The 19,570-nt window shown below is 42.6% G+C and overlaps 1 protein-coding gene across 1 annotated transcript in view; it reads left to right on the top strand.

Moving 5' to 3' along the window:
* TULP4 (TUB like protein 4) overlaps nt 1-18,919 on the top strand; it is a 149,758-nt gene extending 130,839 nt beyond the window's left edge. Inside the window, 6 exon segments of the mRNA XM_036379547.1 lie at nt 238-382; nt 1,633-1,726; nt 3,067-3,210; nt 6,692-9,055; nt 9,058-9,275; nt 10,972-18,919. Coding sequence (XP_036235440.1) covers nt 238-382; nt 1,633-1,726; nt 3,067-3,210; nt 6,692-9,055; nt 9,058-9,275; nt 10,972-11,088 — 3,082 coding nt within the window. The 3' untranslated portion in view covers nt 11,089-18,919.
* The last annotated feature ends 651 nt before the right edge of the window (nt 18,920-19,570 follow it).

Genomic DNA, 19,570 nt, shown 5'->3' with positions numbered 1-19,570 from the left:
GGCAGAGCTGCTGGAAGCTTTGTTAGATTAATTAGAAAGCATCTAGCATGAGTTACTGCAAGTGTATCAGGTCTTCAAATTTGACCCATAATTCTCCATCCTGTAGGCTCTACAGTCTTTATTAGTCATTTTGAGGACATCCTACCAGTTGTCTTCTTACAGATTTCCGTTCAAAGACATGAGTTTTGTGCATTTTAGCCTGCCTATTGTTGATTCCAAGTATTGCTTTACCTGCAGAATCAATATAGAAGCTCGCAAATCTCCAAAGATGTCACGAGCTGCACAGGAGATCTCAAGATCACCACGGTTACCAATAAGGAAACCCTCTATTGGTTCTCCAAGCCTGACACGAAGAGAGTTTCCTTTAGAAGATATTACTCAGGTATTGTGCACATTGTTACCATACCTGATTCAAATGCTTTTTTTTTCATGAGGCAGCATATTGTGGTAGAGATCAAATGATCAGCAATGAATGTTTGCATTATATTACAATAAGTAGATAGAACTAGAGAATTGCATCTTCCAGTTAGTACTAATGTTTGAAAGTGCCAGTAGAGTATGAGGTGGTGTTTGGCAAGTACCAGGACCAGTTACTTTTGTCAGCGTGAATCCATGTGAGATGCTTTATTCTAGGTGATGTTGTTGGCTTTTTGAAAGTGTATGTGAAAACACTTCATCAGTTTTTCAGACCCATCTTAATGCCACCATGATTCTCTGCTTTGCTAGGGATTGCAGAGATAGGGAAATGTTTGCTTCAGAGGACCACATGGTCTGTTTCATAATTAACATGAAACAGTCTTAATTGGAAGGAAAGAAAGGAATTACCACTTTGTGCTCTTCATGGTATTCATGTCCTCTGGGTAAATGAAACTTAGCAGGCTGTAGAACTGTCTAGGTTGTATATTTCATTAATAACAGCCTGTGTTATTGTAATTTTCTTTTGTTTGGCTTGGTTTTTTCTCTCTCTTGTTTTTCCTTTTTATGAAAAATTCTAAACAGCTACACGAAGCTAGGACCAAAAACCCTCTGAGTAGAGCAGAAGACCTGAGGCTTAGATCCTGCTCCTGATACTAGCAGCATAACTCCTGGCCTTTGAGAAAAATCTGTTGGTCTTTCAGACCCATAAATATGTGTACCATGGCAACAGTGGTTTGGGAAGTTGCTTTAGGAGCTCCAGGGGAATATATGTTTGTTGTTATGAGTAATTAATTTCTGTCTTGTTTATTGTTCTATAAAGTGATTCATGAGCATAGAACCAACGGGCAGGGTGTATCACTCTGAAATACAGAATAGCCGTGGTCCTGCTGGGCAGGAGCAGCAAGTGCCAGAAAACAGACCTGTTCTCACTAAACAGGCATTCTCCACTAAGTGTTGCTCAGATCTTCAATAGCTCTAATCACCCTGTGGCTGATGCATACATCATTTCTGATGGTGTTAAGATATCAGAATGAGTCTTCTTAATGACTGGATAAAACTGTTGCTACATAGGCACTTTAGGCTGTTTCAATACAATAAAAACAAGATAGACTGAAATTGCATTATCACTTGCAATAGCTTGATTGCTCTGCAGTTTTTTATTAGAGCTTGATACAGATTTTATTGGATAAAAATGATCTTGTTTTTGTTTTGCAGCACAACTACCTTGCTCAGGTCACATCTAATATCTGGGGAACCAAATTTAAAATTGTGGGTTTGGCTGCTTTCCTACCAACTAACCTTGGTGCAGGTAAAAGTAAACTGTTGGGTTTTTTGCATGTCAATTTCTTTCTAACAAACAAGAAACTTACACCATGAGATTTTTTTGTAACTGATCAAAAGGCTTCCTTAACAAAGCACTTATTTTCTGTGGACAGTGGGAGTTAGATTTTATTAAATTCACTGTAACTAAAGAAGATTAAAATCTATAAATACAATAAGGAGCTATCAATAAAATGCTAAAAATCTCACTTGTAATAAGACAGTAAATCAACATTTGAGCCCAGACCTCTATTTTTACAGTTTATTGGAACAAAACCCACACAAATAAAAAAAGGGTTTTGCAAGAGGACTATAGAAATAATAGATTTTAAGTTACTGCCATAGAAGTATTTTTAAAAGTCAGATTTTTATAATTATTTAGCTACAAGTTATATGAAAAAGCTATTATGGCCTCATGCTCAAGATTCTTCAAGTCAGTGCAGAGCCTCATCACATGGTTCTCCTGCTGAAGCATCAGTAATCTGGTAGCCATCATTAAAAGCAGCAGTTGTCTATTATCAGCCTTTTTCTGGGGAGGCCAGTTCTGCCCAATAGTCCTGTTGGGAAGGAAGAAGGCTGGGTAAAAAACAGGGTACCACACTGCAGAACTGAGCTCTGAACTGAAATATTAACACAAGTCTAGCAGTTTAATGAGCTCTTTAAAACACTTATTTTGTCCCATGTTGCATTATGTAGTTGGGTCAGGAGTACATAAAGGTGCCCTGGGTGCAGAATTAGGTGGATAGCTTTTGTGGCTATATGGACTGCTATCAGCAGTTGAATGACCACAGGTCATTCTAATTCTCTCACTGCCGGTGGCAGATAGGGAAGGATTTAAGTGTAGAGTAAATGGATAGTGATACTTCTTTCAAATGTTCTCCCAGTCTCCAATGGTTTGGTTCCCAGGGATTTCCTGAGCCCAGTGGGATTTCTTTGTATGTGGTAACCGTCAGCAGATTTCCTTCCTGAGAGCTTTCCAGTTTTCCCCTGTAAATTGGTAGAATCCTGTGGTGAAAAGTTTCAAAAGTAGAATGGAAAAAAGTCTTTTCCTTCCATAAAAATAGATGTGAATACAAGATGAAGTAATTAATTATTTAATTACAGAGATGTTGCTTCCATTTAAAGAGAAATAGCTGAAAGCAACAGTCTTTTTTATCCCATTTATGCAAAGTGTTAGATAGTGATTTGACAAATAATGGCTCGCTCATGAACATGTGTACAGTACATAACAATATTCATAGCCCTTCTGTCTGCTTTGAATTGCTTCTTCCTTGGCTTTACATGCTATCTGTGTAACGAACTTCTTTGTTTCTTATGTTCTTTCTCTAGTAATATATAAAACCAGTCTGCTACATCTGCAGCCCAGGCAAATGACAATATATCTCCCAGAAGTGCGGAAGATTTCAATGGACTACATTAACATGCCTGTCTTTAATCCAAATGTTTTCAGCGAAGACGAAGATGATTTACCAGGTAAGGAGGAGCTGGTGGGCTGCCATGTTTTGGGTTAAGTTAGATGGAGGTCAGGTCGGTTGTGTCATGGTCCCCTCTGGTAAACACACTGGTAATCAAAATCCTTTAGTCTGATGGGGTTCTGTAGAACTGAGTTAGAATAAGGCTAAATATGTATTATGGGCATTGTTTTCTATGATGTGTGGAAAATATAATCCATAAAGAGCTCCTTAGTTTCAAGTTCATTGGGAAATTAGTTGTCTGCTAATTCATCTTAGTTCACTAGGGAATTCTCCACAGACTGAAGCCTTGCATTCTGCATCTTGATAGGACAGAATCGTAATCTGTTGGAAATCTAGACAGGCTGTTCTTGATACCTGATGGCATCAAAGCTGATAGGAGTTTGCGTTGGAGAGCAGGTTCCCATAAAACTCAGCCACCCTTTGAGAAGTGATAAATGTGCATTTGTGCTTTTATCACTACTAAGAGTCTGAAGTAGTAAAGTAGTCGACAAACAAAGCAGGATCAGGAAGAATTTTTCACTTCACTGAGGTGAAGATTTAAGCAGTGCAGGGAAGGTTTGGGTGCAGGTGATGTGATGTGGGAGGGGAAAGGACTGGAAGTACTCAAGACCTCCTCCAATCAAAACAAAGTCGTCATGCCAATAAAATTAACAAACAGAAAATAAGATAAATTAATACATTTTCAGAATTTTCATATGACTGAGGGATTCCTGTTGCCCGGTCACAGGCTTTTTGGAACTATGGAAGTTGCTGTCATGCCAGTACCCTTTAAAAAGGAAGGAGTGTGAGCACTGCAAAGCAATTAAGAACAGTGCTAAAATCTACTGAAATAAATGGAAATGTTCTCATTATTTCAGACCAGGGTTTCAACTGCTGACAGTGGCAAAGCTTTTGTCTGACCCAAGCATCAGAATAGTCCTCTGGACTTCTAAAGAAATACTTGTATGTTTCAAATTAAGCCCATTTTTTTCACAATCTGGGGGACTTGTCCTGCTTAATTTCTGTCTACGTGATACTCACCTGTAGTGTCTGAAGAAAATAGTAGAGACATGGGTGACCGTATATATATTATTAATAGGAAGCACCCAACATTCGCTATTATGAAACACAGTCCAAACTGTCAGAAAGTAATATAAAAACTAAATAGAAAAGAAAGAAGTTAATACAAAGTTTTCACATCTCTTCCTGAAAATTGGGTTGAATTGGCACTAACAGATGAAATGGTGCTTATAATTGCAGGTACATAAACAGAGAGAAAATTATTAGAGACTCTTGTAACAGCTCTTTGAGAAGGCTATATAAGAATTATACTACCCTGTCCTTCTAACAGCCTTCCTCTTGTTCATTTTTTCTAGTTTCTTCTGAAAATGTATTTTTGAGTTAGTAAATGGTGGCCACTTAAATCTTCAAAAATGTTTTTGGGGATATCCTTTCTAAAGCCTGCACATAAAGGAAGAAAGTACCATCTACTAAAGGAAAAAGTATTGCAGGGTAAATAATGATTACCTGATAGATTTAAAAAAACATGGTAGAAAGCTGCTCTTGGGCAGTGTAATGTTCATAGTGAGATACACTTGGGACAGGTGTTTTTTAATGTGGTCACTAAAGATTTGGCAAGACAAATGCACAGTGAATTGATTTCACTTACAAAGTATGCAAACTAATCAATTAAAAACCATTGGAGAAATGAAGAAAACGTTGGATTTAAACACTCTGGAGTAATAAGCAACACCCACAACAAATGGTATTTTGTTGGATAAGGTAAAATGACAGCAACATTTGGGGCTGCTCAAGCCAAGCTAAAAATTAAACCTCAGGCTCTGGCAGCTAAATTGCTAAGCCTGCAGGCATCAGGGTGAAAGTATGGCCTGCCAGCCAAGCACAGAACCACAGAACTGCCTTGGGGTCACTTAAGTTTGGCTCTTGGTCTTCCTCTAAAGGAATGAAGTGAACTACCATAAGTATTTGCCAGTCCAGCCACAGTGCTGTCTGTACACCCCTCCCACGTTCATGACTGATGCTGGTAAAAGCCTGATGTTACCGAAAATGTAATCATAGGGCATAGGTAGATTACCTGAATTTTAATTAGAAATTAATTAGGAACTGGGCAGTGTTTGGAGGGGTCCTGACTAATGGATCTCTTACATGATCTGGTCTTGCAAATCAGAGGTCTCCACAGAATTTGGCACACTTAAATATGGATATAGAACTGGATAAAAATTGGATATGACACTAGATCCTTGGTCTCTTTTCCTTCCACAAACTTACTGATACAACTCACTCACCATTTTCTGTGGGGTTTTTTACAGGAAGTTTAATAAAAAATAAAGAACTTGCAATATTCTTGGAAGTTCTAATATAGTATTTACTGTTTTCCCTCTTTATTCTGTTTTGTTCCTTTTTGACTACTGCATCTCTACTTGGATCCAGTGTCTTCATTTTCCTGCTCCAGCTTTTCAGTGGTAGTTCCTATTGGAATCATCACTTTTTGCAAAAGGAACTGCAAACAATTGAGCACTCTTCACTCTTCTGCTCAAAATCATGAGAATTTCTTCTTGCCACATTTTCCCTTTTTCAATGCCACCACATGTGTGAAATTTTTCCTCATATGCATATGCTTCTTTATACATTTCTGATTGCAACCTGTCCAAACATTAATGCTGCAGTTGCCCTGACTACAGTATCCACTTCCTGAATCTTCTTGGCTTCCCATCTATTTCTTCACATTTTCTCCTTACAAATCTGACAACTTATTCTAAGTTTTGTCTGCATTTCATTCTATCATATTCCCCTCTCTCTGTTTCAGCTTCCTTGCTTTTGCATGGCTGGTAGGTTTGTCACCCACTATACTCAGCTTTTGCCCACGATTGTCTGTGTTCTCCAGTTCTCCCCAGCTCAGTGAGTCTAGGAACCTTATACTAGATATTATACAGTGTCTTCAGTGCAGGTCTTCAACTTTCTTAGCCTCCACTTCTTTTGTTTATTTGCTTGTTTGCTTTGTTGCAGTTGTTTGTTGATTTGTTGTATTTACTATTGAAAGTCCCTCCCTGAAAACTAGTGAGTCCTGATTTAGCAAAACTTTTACTGATTTGAGCAGAAGCAGTTAAAACCTGACGATGACTGAATGCTAAGTGATATCACGATAGCCCATGGGATCCTGGTGTAGGCTGAAAGCATGCTCCCAACTTGACCTCTGAAGTGTCACTCCCAAGAAGTGGCTTTAAAGCTGGTCACCAGCTGGTACAAGTAGCTCTTGTGCGATGGGAGTCACGGGAGACAGGCTGGAGACGTGTTTCCACTGAGGTCTGATCCACCGGTTTGGGAACAGGTAGCAGCAGAGTCCCTACAGGTAGCAAACAGTTTGACAGGCCCCTCTGTGACTGGGGCAGGCCCCGGCCCAGGCCTGGCCACGGCAGGGGAGGTTTGCTGGGCGGGAGCGGAGGCCGGGCGGCGGTGACGCTCTCTGTTGTCCCTTGCAGTGCCCGGCGCCCCCGGCGCGCCCGCCAGCAGCCCGCCCTGCACCGTCAACATCCCCATCGCGCCCATCCACAGCTCGGCGCAGGCCATGTCGCCCACGCAGAGCATCGGCCTGGTGCAGTCGCTGCTCGCCAACCAGAACGTGCAGCTGGACGTGCTGGCAAACCCGCCGGCCGAGGCGGGCGGCGAGGGGCCGGGGCCCTTCCCGGGGGCTCCGGGCCGTTTTCCCGGCCCCGGGGCGGGGGCGCTGGCCGTGGGCGAGCTGGGCCGCCCGGCCCCGCCGCCGCTCGCCCCGCCGCCCCCGGCGCCCCCCGCCATCGCCCTGGCCGACCTGCGGGACCACGGCGACCGCGAGCATGAGCCGCCGCCCAAGGCCAAGGCCCCGCGGCCCGGGCCGCCTCTGGTGGAAGGGGACGCCGTCATCTTCGGGGCCGCTCAGGAGCTGCAGCTGAACAAGATGAACCCGCCGCCGCCCTACCCCGGCACCATCCCCGCCGTGCCCCCCACCCCTCTGCCGCCCCCGCCCGGGCCCCCGCAGCCGCCCCTCGATCTCTGCCTCAAGAAGGGCGAGTTCTCCCTCTACCCGGCGGGGCACTACCAGACGCCCCTGGGCTACGAGCGGATAACGACGTTCGACAGCAGCGGGAACGTAGAAGAGGTGTGCCGGCCTCGCACCAGGATGCTCTGTGCCCAGAGCACCTACACCCTGCCGGGCCCCGGCAGCTCCGCCACTTTGCGCATCACGGCTGCCGAGAAGAAGATGCAGCAGCCCTGTGCCAGCGCCACCTTGAACCGGCTCACGGTGCCCCGCTACTCCATCCCGGCTGGGGACCCGCCGCCCTACCCTGACATTGCCAGCCAGCTGTCCCAGGGCAGAAGCATGGCGCAGAGGCTGGACAGCAGTATCATTCATGCTACTCTGCGGAGGAACAGCAGAGAGGCAGCCCTGAAAATGGCTCAGCTGATGGAGGGTCAGAGAGCCACCTTGCAACTTCCTCCTAAGGCCAAGAGCAACATTGTGTCCGCACAGTACCAGCAGAGAGTCCCTACGGCCTTGTACACCTGCAGCCAATGCAGCAGTGGCGGCGCTGGCAGCAGCAGCAGTGCGAGCGCTGGTGGCGCAGGCAACATCACTAGTGCCAATGCTGGTAGCAGCACTTCCAGCATTGGTGCCATGAGACCAGATCTGAGCACAGGGAGTGGCTCCCAACACAGCTCTGTCATTGCTCACTCTGTCAGTACTTCGCCTCTGGCCTCCCAGTCCTCCTACAGCTTGCTGAGCCCGCCTGACAATTCCCGTGACCGAGCGGATTATATCAACTCCGCTTTCACGGAGGATGAGGCCCTTTCTCAGCACTGCCCAGTGGAGAAATCAGTACGGCACGTACCTGCGTCCTTGACAGAGGCTACCCTAAGTGTAAAACGGCCGCCACCGTACCAGTGGGATCCTATGGTGAGCGAAGACATATGGGTTCCTCAGGAAAGGACATCTCAGAGCTCAGTGCCCAACCCTCTAAAACCTCCTCCGCTCATCATTGGTCAAGCTCAACATCTGGATATGTCTCGAGTGCCATTTGTTTCCCCCAAGTCTCCAACCAGTCCCACTGCCACTTTTCAGACGAGTTATGGGGTTGGAGTACCTTACCCAGGAAGCTACAGCGCCCCACCCCTTCAGGGAATGCAGGCCCCCTGCTCCCCCAAAGAAGCTCTGGCCCCAACACAGTTTGCACAGCAGGAGCCCACAGTTGTGCTTCAGCCAGGTTACTCATCCAACCTCCCCTACTGCCCTTTGCCACCCATGTACCCGGGAAGCAGCACTTGCTCTAGTTTACAGCTGCCACCGATCGCCTTGCACCCCTGGAGCTCCTACAGCGCCTGCCCACCCGTACAGAACCCCCAGGGCACGCTGCCCCCCAAGCCGCTCCTCGTGGTGGAGAAGCCAGTGATGTCTCCCCCGCCAGCAGAGCTGCAGGGCCACGTGGGCACAGAGGTAATGGTGGAGACGGCAGACACTTTCCAGGAGGTGCTCTCCTTGACAGAAAGCCCTGTTCCCCAAAGGACAGACAAATTTGGCAAGAAGAGCCGGAAACGCCTGGACAGTCGAGCCGAGGAAGGAAATGTGCAGGCTATCACTGAGGGCAAGGTCAAAAAGGAGGCAAGGACACTGACTGACTTCAATTCACTGATAGCCAGCCCTCGGCTGGGGAGGGAGAAAAAGAAGGTCAAGAGCCAAAAAGATCAGCTGAAGTCCAAGAAACTAAACAAGACAAATGAGTTTCAGGACAGTTCAGAGAGTGAGCCGGAGCTTTTTATCAGCGGAGATGAACTGATGAACCAGAGCCAGGGCAGTAAAAAGGGTTGGAAAACTAAAGGAGTTTGAGGACAGCCAGTGAGCTGGATGAATTCAAGTGCCGGAAGGCCAGTGAGAAGGAGGATGGGCGCCTGGGAAGCCAAGGCTTTGTGTATGTGATGGCCAACAAGCAGCCACTGTGGAACGAGGCAACGCAAGTCTACCAGCTGGACTTCGGAGGGCGGGTGACCCAGGAGTCGGCAAAAAACTTCCAGATTGAGCTGGAAGGACGACAGGTAGGAAGGGTTGGCATGTGCTTGCTGGAATGGGGGCCAGGATGTGGGAAAGCTATGCCAGGAATAAGCTGTCACTCATGCTGCAGAGTGCCTCTTGCTTGTGTCAGCTGTTCCATGAAAAAAAGCTTTGCCATATAGTTGATAAAAAACAACTGTCAAAGGTCTAAGTTCAGCATGTAGGGTGAAGTTCAGCTGTAAAGTAAATACACAAAATATGTTTGGTCTTATTGCAGTCAGACATGGGAACAAGGGCCTCCTTTAGTCTGGCTGGCTCTCACTGCTAAAGGTTTTGTAATAAACACAGTAGTTCTCTGCACTGGTAGCTGCACTTGCCATCAGTGGTGGTTGTGGATGGCAGCTAATTGAGTGAACACTGCTCCCTTCTTGCCCTGCTCACATTGCCAGGCAGCACGTAGCTAAGGCAGTTAGCTTCCCTTCATGCCAAAATTTCCACTTGTGAACAGCTACTGGGCCCTTGGAGTTGACTCTTCGTGCTAGAGGAGACACTGACCCACCCCAAAGCAAAGTGCTCCTGGGCTACTTTTGAACTGCCTGTGGATAGAAGGATCAGTGGCTATTTCAAAAAATCAAAACATTTAATTTTGGCCTGGGAGTGGTATGTTACTACTACTACACCAAACCCAGGCATGTAAATGGTGCTAATTAGCAGGATGCTGGACTGAGATTCAGGAGACTCATATTCATTTCCTTGTCCAGCTGTAAGTCACTTCTGGTTCACTAAAGATTCCTCTGATTTAAGTTGGGAGTTAGGTGTCTTAAGTATCCAACATGCATGACCAGTGGAAGTCTTTTGGTTTTGCTTGTATGAAACAACAGCTCAAAGGCAGCGATCAGAGCCTTTCTTCTTCAGTTAAATGGCTGTGGATATGTGCCCATGGGCAGCTGTGCAAAGCCACCCAACCAAGGGGTTTTTTCTTGCCAGGGGTAACAAATCCAGCCTTGATTTGCACAGTCAGTCCCCAGTCTAGCTCAAGGATCTTTGCTGTACAGCAAATAAAATCTGTATTTCCGATGAAGTGAATGAAAAAACAGTAATAATAGGCCAAACTTCAGGTATTCCCTGTGGAAGAGCAATGAACAACCTGACTGGTTTTGCTTTTTTTGCATTTCAAACAGCTCTCACTGCCCCTTTGCTAATACGTTCTTGCTGTTATTACGTGCTAGTGAAGATATTTATGCAGAGGAAAACAGAACTGCAAAGAATGAACACCTTATCAGCTATGAAGTGCTAGAGTAGGGAAATTGGTTATTCCCCTTCCCTGAAAGCTCCTTTCTTTGAAAACAAAATCTGGTTTTCTGTTGGGTTGATGGTAGGATATTTCCAAGGGAGAGACTGGTACTTTCCTGCAGGAAGCATGATGCTGGTGTACCCATATCTGCTGAAGTAATTGGTGACAAGCTACTTAAACCAATGCTCTATGCAGTCTAGCATGTTTTATCAGTTTACTCTGTGGAGTGAAATATTGCAGTCAAATACTCTATACAGACGAAAAGTAGAGTGCTCTCACTGTTCTTTGGCATCATACCCCATCATGTCTGTAGCTCCAATCATATGAAAGGGGGGTGTTCCTACAAAGCAGAAAAGATTTGCTCTTATTCTCTTCTCTTCCTTTTTGTTCATTTTTTTTGACCTTGTTCTCTTTTCCCTTCCTTTTCCTCTTCCCCTGCTTCCCAGGTGATGCAGTTTGGAAGAATTGATGGCAATGCTTACATTTTGGACTTTCAGTATCCATTTTCTGCAGTGCAAGCCTTTGCTGTTGCTCTGGCTAATGTGACTCAACGCCTCAAATGAAAAAGCAGAGACTGGAGAGTGAAAAATGTTAACCTTCTCATAAAGTCCAAATGGAAAATGTCAGGGCAGCCTGCTTTAGGTGTGCAGAGATGCCTGGGAGTTAAGAAGGCAGTAAAACGGAAAAGTCTCTTGGTGCCCACCAGAAGGGCATTAACTCTAATCAGTCACGGGGTGGAGGGTGGGGGGCTGTTTTCTGTTTGTTTGTTTGTTTGTTAGCTTGTTTGTTTTCTGGTTTCTTTTTCTTTTCAAGCGTTGTGCTGGGTCTCAGAAAGAGCGAAGGGTTGAGAAGCGTTCAGTGTTACGTGGAGAAGTGTGGCTTTTGGCTTGTTGTGGTGGTTCTGCTGTGTGTGCTACAGTAGCTGATGTAAGCTCATGGGGGGATTAAAACAGACTGCTCTTCTTAGACCGCCTTATCTCATGCTATTCTTTTTAAAACAGGGAACGTGACTTTTTTCTGGTCCAGTTTGTACTTCTACTACTAAAACATCAGTAATAGCAGGAAAAAGTAAAAAAAGAAAAGAAGCTATAATACTTGAAGACATGTGTCTCTTCTCTGATACCTGCTATTAACTGAGCACCACAGTTTCCAAGGAGGCTTATGTAGGTAAACATTTAATTTATAAACAGTCATGTATTACTCAGAAGAGAAAAAATTGTTTCCAGTGGGTGTTTGTCATGATTTAGGAATGGTTTTCTCCGATTTAGTGTCTCCACCAAAACACTCCAAACCATGCACCACTTGCTCACTGCCCCCTCCCCTTTTCCCTTCCCTGAGCTGGATGGAGAGGAGAATTGGAGGCACAAAAGGTAAAGATCACAGGTAGAGAGAAGAACAATTTACTGCAAACAGCAGTGAAATAAGAAAACAAACAGTAACAGCAGCAATGTTAATAACAGAGTGCATGAGAGGTGAAGGATTCACTCATGTGTGCTCACCAAGGGGAGCCTCTGCCAATACCTGACTGTGCTGCCACACTATGGGACCCTTCCCAGGGCCCCAGAAAATGATTGGAGGTGGTATAGAATAATGTCTATAGATTCTAGCCATGCCCTCTCCTGGCTACTGCAAAAATTAACTCTGTCCTGGCTAGAACCAGGATTTAAAAACCTACTGCATCAAAGAAGTTGATGTCTGTTTGTTTTGTATGCTGTTAAGGGGGATAAACATCTTGCAGTAGGTGACAGAAGACAGAGAAGCAGTTACAAGCACTGCTTCTTTTGTTACTGGCATAAGCATCTTTCAGTAGGTGAAAAAAAACTGGAGAGGAAATAATAATGAGTGTGGCTTTTTTGTTCACATCGTTCAGCAGTATTCTGTGATTTGGCCTGTAGCTGGGAGAGGTACAGTGTGATCAGATGTACCTCCGAGGCCGTGCCTGTGCTTGCTCCTCATTTCAGTGTGTTTACACCATGTAAACAAAGCTTTTCCAGCAAATGAAAAGACCCAGTGCATTCAGTCCTCTTAGCAATCAGTATCAATCAAGTTCTACAGCAGTGCTTGAATTAGAAAGGAGACAGAAGTGTGTAGCAAGTCATTACAAGAAGAAATTTCATCAGGGAAGCAAATTCATTGCAGGAAACAACATCATGGCTGGTTGGAGAACAAATGAGTTTGAAAGAGAAAGGAAAAATTGGACAGAATCATGTCTTTTGGCACCCACCTTGTTACTTGCTCCAGCTAAGAGCAGGATAAACCGTGTCTACATGGAGTGTGATGGAGGAAAGCTTAATACCAGTAGTATGACTGTGCAGTTCTCTCTGGTGCACATGTGGACATGTTGAGCATTTCAGAAGGTTGCTTGCACAGAAGTGTCCATGTGTTGTGCACATGTTTACTTGTTTTTTCTCTTTCCTTGTCAGCATTTTGCTACAGAGTATGTTTTGATATGGAAATAGTTTTGCCAGTAATGTACAAACCCCCAAACTATTCATATAATTATTTGGATATTAGATTACAAAACATCACAGCAGATTTTTGTAAAAATGGATCTTTTGAAGTTAAAAGATCACGGGGAAAGATATGCTGGTTGAGGTGTCAACAGCTGCTTTGTCTTTCATCCACGGTTTAGCTTCTTTACTTGAAAAAGCCCATATAACTTAAGATGAATATGTGTGATTTTCTCTCTTTGTTTTTCTTGAGTCCTAGTAGTAGGGCTGATGGGTGTTGCGTTTGATTTATTCTAGAGGAACATTTCACATAAGACCCTGCTGTAGTAGAAATTGCCAATATGCAGTGAGCTGCTCTGCTGAGGTTTCCAGAGCTGTACAGCACGGAGGAGCAATGCCAGTAGAGGAGTTTCAGAGAGTTGCCAGGGGAGGTGATGAGTTAGATTGGATAATGCCCCACAGGGTAGGTCCAGGAAAAACTACCTGTGAGATGGTGTCATTGGAAGGGAGGAAGGAGAAGTAGGAAGGAAGGAGTGGGGCAGTAGATACCATGCCTGTATTATCCAAAGCTTAGCAGCTTCTGCTTGTGTGTGGGAGTGGTCAGGCTCAACATTATCCTTGGCATCTATCAGACTGGCGTTTTCTTTAATTAATTAATTTTGTTTTCTTTAATTGTCTGGGCCCATTTGTGTTCTTTTTCATGTGCTTGATTTGCTCAACAGTTTGAGTGCCTGTATGTTTAATGTGTGTGGAGCAGAGGAACCAAAATAGATTTGGTCTGGTCCCTTGAAAATCAATGGAAATGTTTCACTTGTTGGTTTTTATAGAGGAAACACTAATAAGCCCTTTGTCTATATTGAGTTACATGCTGTAAAAACAGTAGGTTGAATTCTTAGTCCACTAATTCCAGTGCACAAGGAGGGAAATTGGCTGATGAGAGGCCTCACCTGCCCTAAGGTCTGTGCTAACCAGCTGTTCCCTAATTAGTGTTTGACAGGCACACAGTGAACACTGTAAGACAAGAAACATACCTGGGCTGGCTTGTTTGCTTGCTGAGGGAAGGGCCACTTAGTCATATGTCAGAAATAGTCAGCTGGAAGAGCATTATCAGCCAAAATTATCAGGACATGGACACAATGTGAATGTTCTTTTCTGAAGAAAATCTAATCTAAATAAGGAGTTCTGCTTGCAATTTCTTAACCTTCCAGAGAATGGTATTCCTCTTCACTTTGTCTATTGCCAAATTTTTCCAGTTATCAGTAGTTTTGTTCTAATGGAGAACCAAGAATTGAAACCAGTAAAACAAGTAACAGAGTTAGTAGTTTGGTTTCATTGGTCCAGGTCATGCTTGCATCCTTCTGATGGCACTCACAAAGAGCCATGGCATAGAAAGAGCTCTGGTTTCTGCCTCAGCAAAGAACAAGGAATAATTGCCAAAAAATTGGGAAAATAAATGCTATTTCCAACATCCTTTCCATTTACTTGTCAGAAAATTCTATAAGATAAGATAGTCTTTTATCTTTTTGAAAATAATTTAGCCAAGTCTCTTTAATTAAGGATTTTAATATTTAGAGAATCCCCAATTAGAGGGAGAAAATACTCTCAAATATATAGAATGTTAATGAAAGGAATGGTAAATACATAGAAATCTGAGTGTGCAACTGGATCCTAAATTATAAAAATAACAAATGAAAGTCATTTTATTTTCAATTGAGATACAATATAGGAAACAAGTAAGAATATCCCCACTTAATCACTTATAATAGGAAGCAGTGAAGACTGCTATTGCATTCAGCGGAAAGATAGATGTTACATTTTCTATTTTGTTAGTTTTTCTGTAGGTAACTTAAGTACTTCTAGGAAGAATGTAGCAAAGTGTTCAGAAATATCTAGTTATGTTATACATGCAGTAATTTCCACTGAAAGGATGTAAAGGATGTTTTTTCCAAAGCTTATTTTTTTCAGTTGTGCAATAATTTTAACAGTCTAGGGAGCTTCTTTTGGGTTTTTTTGGGTTGGTTTTTTGTTTTGTTTTAGTTTGGGTTTGATTTTTCTGTAGGGAGTTTTGAGTAGTTTTTTGAAGATAATTTAATGCAGATTTCCTGTTAATGTCCAAAAAACAAATTATTTTTTTGTATAAGGTAATGAGTGATTTAGGGATTATTTTTTTACTATGTATCAGTGAGTTATACACACTTATTTATGTTTAAAGAGCATCTTTGTAAGCAGTTGTTTGCTAGCAGTTATATTTTGCTGCAAGAAATTAAAAATGCTTATAGGAAGACCTGGTTTTGCTGGATAATATGCAAAAACTTCATAATGCAGGCAAAAATATTTTTTGGCAGCTAAACACAATGAGTTTGCTATGGAGAGCTATGCAGACTACAGAGTCTAGATGAGTTCTTTGGGACCTGCAGAAATCTGTCCTCTGTTTTCCTTCTTTATTTGTAACTATACTCTGGTGGGGAGTGGCTTAAAAAATAGAAGGCATGGTGGTTTGCTTTTTGTTGAGGTACAAGATAAGGTGAGTTATGTGATAAGAGAGGGTGTGACGGCACGGGCTGTTTGTAAGGAGGTCACTGTAGTTCAGTTGGGGTTGGTGATGGCACAATTCAATGCCAGGTGGAGGTACAGGCAAACTAGCCTGGAATCAGCTGAGGCACAAGGAATAGTGCAGCAGTTTCCTCTGAAGCATTTTCCTCTGTTCAGCCTAAAAGTGCTCCTCCTGCAGTTGGGCTCAGCTGCTTCCAGTACTGCCACAGTGCTTCTGGCAAGGTGCTGCACAGAGCTCATGGAGCTGTGCCCTGACGTTGCCTGCAGCAGCTTTGCCTCTTCAAGATGCTCCATAGGAGATCTGTTGGAGCAGGTGTTGCTCCACTCATCCTTCTAGGTCTGCTCCAAGAGCAGCATGAAGCTGCCATGGAGTTTGGCTGCAGCAGCTTTGGGCAGAGAGAGCCCTGATGCCAGCCAGCAGCTTTGTGTCCATCTGAAGTCAGAATCTGCTCTGCTGGAGTTGCAAGGGATGAAACCAAGAACCTGATAATTTTGAAAAAATAATGGTGATATCCTTGAAATATTATTATCTCAAACAGAATCCAAAAATTGATATTTAAAGTCTGGCATAAATGGAGTGGCAACAGTAAGAATACACGTTTCTGCATTCCTACTGTTTAAACAGTAAGAATACACGTTTCTGCAACATCCTGAGAAACTACGAGAAGGTGCGGGGTAAGAGAGGGGGAAAAACAAGGATTATCACATTAGCAATTTTGCACTCAGTTCCAGAGACTGCAGTATCATGTGCCACGGGCTGCCTGAATATCAGTAAATCTGCACACAGGTTAAGCTCAGTTACAAAAGTTTCCTGTGATGTGGCCACAGGTAAAACAGTGTTTTTATGAAGATGCATGAAGGTCTACAGGTGTCAGACAAGGATACCTAACTTTCTGAAGCCTTCAGCCTAAACTTTCCATAGATCCAGGCTTTCCTTGAAGTGTCTTTTTAGTGTCCTCTCAGAAATTACAAACATTGGAGATTTTGGAGCTTGCCTGACTGTTGCCTCAGACAATTTCTGTGCATTTGCTTTTTGCACCCTGATGTGTGTGATCCTATGTTACCTTGCTGCTCTCTTACCTCTCAGAAACATTTTACGTCCTCATATAAAAAGAGCAGAAAGTGCAAAAACTGATTTGATGAAATGAAAGGGGAGAGAAGACACAGTAAATTTTCATTAACTTTTAAGAATGTGTTTCCCAGAGCAAGAGTTAGGAATTGCATGTCTGCAGGGCCCAAATTACTCCAGACCAGTAAATCAGACTTAGAGATTGGTAAGAGATGAGACCCTTCTGTGGCATGCTGACAGAGAGCCAACTTTCAGCCTCACCATATGGTTACACCAAGATGCATAAGAGACCAGAATCCAACCCAAAAGGTACTTCCCCATTACTGTGTGATTAAAGTTGACTTGTATGACCCATGTATATCCACTCAAGGAAATTATAGAGCATTACCCAATAGCCGTGTTGACAGCTCAGTATAACCCTCCTTGTAGAATGCTAGAAGTAAAATCCTGGCCACAGAGTAGTCATTCAGATTTTTGACTTTTATTCCCATTTGTAGGATTCCATCACAGGACAGGAGGGCAAGCTGTTTATGTTATTTAGAGATTGGCATAATAGTTTTCCCAGTGTAAGAGAGCAAGTCACCTATACTGCTTACAAAAATGGGAAAATTCCAGTAGACAAATTGGTTTTTGTGTTCATATCTCTTCCCCTTCAAGGCACAAACCTTCATTAGTAAATACCAATTTAGAGTCTTGCTGCCCTCAGGAGTAGTCTGCAGGGAGGCACCACAGGTCCTCTTTACAGGATTGGAATCTACATGCACTATTCTCAAAGGAATAAAATTAATTGCTACTTGTGAACAATGGTCTATGTGAATTATTTGTCTTTGTATTTATTTAATATTCTTCTTAAGAAGTCCCAAAGAGATGTTTTTAAGATTAAAAGACTGCTTTCCCTGTTGCCTGATATTACTGAAGATATATCAGGAGTTTCTTTGGGCAGTTTGATTGTTGCTGCATCTAGAAAATTTTTAGGGCAAAAGCAATTAATGAAACAAAAGAATGAAATAAGATTCAGTGAAGCAATTCTTGCTAAGAAAACTAAAAGCTTCACCCTTTAACTTTGGATTTTGCAAATGAATCGGTAATGAGAAATTTGTGTTTCAAGGCAAATTGATTGTTTGGGAGCACTGTGCAAGTGCACTGGTTTGCTGTCACAGAGCTGACAGAGCAGGATCAAGAAAACATGCTGTTGTGAGACAAAATTAAATAAATTAAAACACCAAATACTTACCTATCCAGAGTATTCAATGAAAATTTCAATGGTGTGATGTCAAAGCCTGCCAGTCTGTTCTTAATCCTCTGGTTTACAGTTTTAAAATACGGACTGATCAGCAATTCTAAATCCTGACAAAGGTTGTCTATTTTTTTGGAATTTTATCTGACTGGCCAAGTAGATGGCTTAAGATACAGATAAAGATTAAAGTAATAATGAAAGAGAAACATTTTGGAACAGTGTGTAGACACCTGAGTTTCAAGTATTTCACAGGAATAATGCTCGGCCAGTAATTCTTACCTATGTTGTTTGAAACTATTTGTTCAGAACTTTTCTAACTTGCCCTTTGTTTCTTTAGTTTGCTTGATACTTGATTTGCCTTTGGTTGTTTTTCATTTCTGTTTCACTATTTCAGCATTTGCTGCTTCTTTTCCTGTTTGTGTGTTGTGTGTTTGGGGAAGGGTATGTCTGTTCAAGACCTCGTTGTTTATTGTAGATACAATATATGGTGTTGTGGAATAGCATGGGGATGCATTCGATTGAAAAGGCACTGTAGTGTTTCCTGAAAAAGAAGGGGAGTTGCATTTGTTTATAAATGCATTATTTTGGTACTATAACTTTGAAAGTGATTTGGGATTTTTTTTCCTTTTTTTTTTTTTTGTTTGGTTTGGTTTGGTTTTTTAGTTTTTCTTTTCAATTTAATGAGCATAGAGTCATGCAGGTGCATGCATTCTTAAGTGAGCAAGCCCAGCATGTTTTTCTTAAGGCTTTTGAAAATTTGGTACACCATTTGTGAACTTTATTTACCTAGACTATTTTTTAATTATTTTTTTAATCTCCTTTTTTTTTTTTTCTCCTGAATATACTTGGTTTCCATTGTACTTAAAAACTACCCTGATCTGCCTCTCCTTTTATGTATCTTGTGTAATAGATTTTGCAGGAGGTGCCTAGAAAGTATTGTTGGTTTCCCTCTAAAAGTGTGGTTTGTCCAGATTCTTTACTGTCTACATGATTGAGAGATGGACTGATTGCCCTATTTTTCCTTGATGATTTGGAGTTGTAAGAGTTGTCCAGCTGTTGCTTAATAAAATTTTGCAGACTAGAAAGTTGCTGATTTGTTTCTGTTGCATTCTGCATCTTGTCAAGTACCTAAATACTTTTAATGGAGATGATAAATCTGTGCTGGAACAACCTGAATAATAACTAGCCAGGTGCCATTGCACTTTCTCTTTTCAGGAACCATACCCACAAGTTCCACTGGACGTGGTGCATGTACCAGCCCCATCATACCTTATGTCATTCACATGACAGGCTGGATGGCAAAGATTTTCTGGTGGTAATGTTCCTATCTGCCTCAATATCAGGTGGTTCTTGTGATATTTCTACCCTGCTTGCTTTTCTTTTTAAGGAGATTACTTTTGGGATTTGTGTACTTCTGATTTTGTCATTGACAAACTGAAAACCTTAACATCACCACTAAGGATTTGCTCTGTCCTCTCATCTTTAACAACAAATGCTATGATGGCCAGTGTTTATTCTCTCATTTCTTTAAAAAAAAAGAAAAAGAACCTTTTGGGAACAAAGAAAACAAAAAAAAAAAAAGGTGGCAAAGTAGCTTACCTTGCCTCATGAACATCCCAGCTATGGCACAAATGAGGAAATCCTGGCATGGATCCTCATAATAGACCTAGGTTACCATTGGAGTTTTGCAAGGGTCTGTGCTGGATCCTCACCTCCACACCATATTCATGGGTGGC

Source organism: Molothrus ater, chromosome 3 (genome assembly GCF_012460135.2).
Source record: "Molothrus ater isolate BHLD 08-10-18 breed brown headed cowbird chromosome 3, BPBGC_Mater_1.1, whole genome shotgun sequence".
NCBI lineage: Eukaryota > Metazoa > Chordata > Aves > Passeriformes > Icteridae > Molothrus > Molothrus ater.
This window is presented reverse-complemented; position numbering and strand designations above follow the sequence as displayed.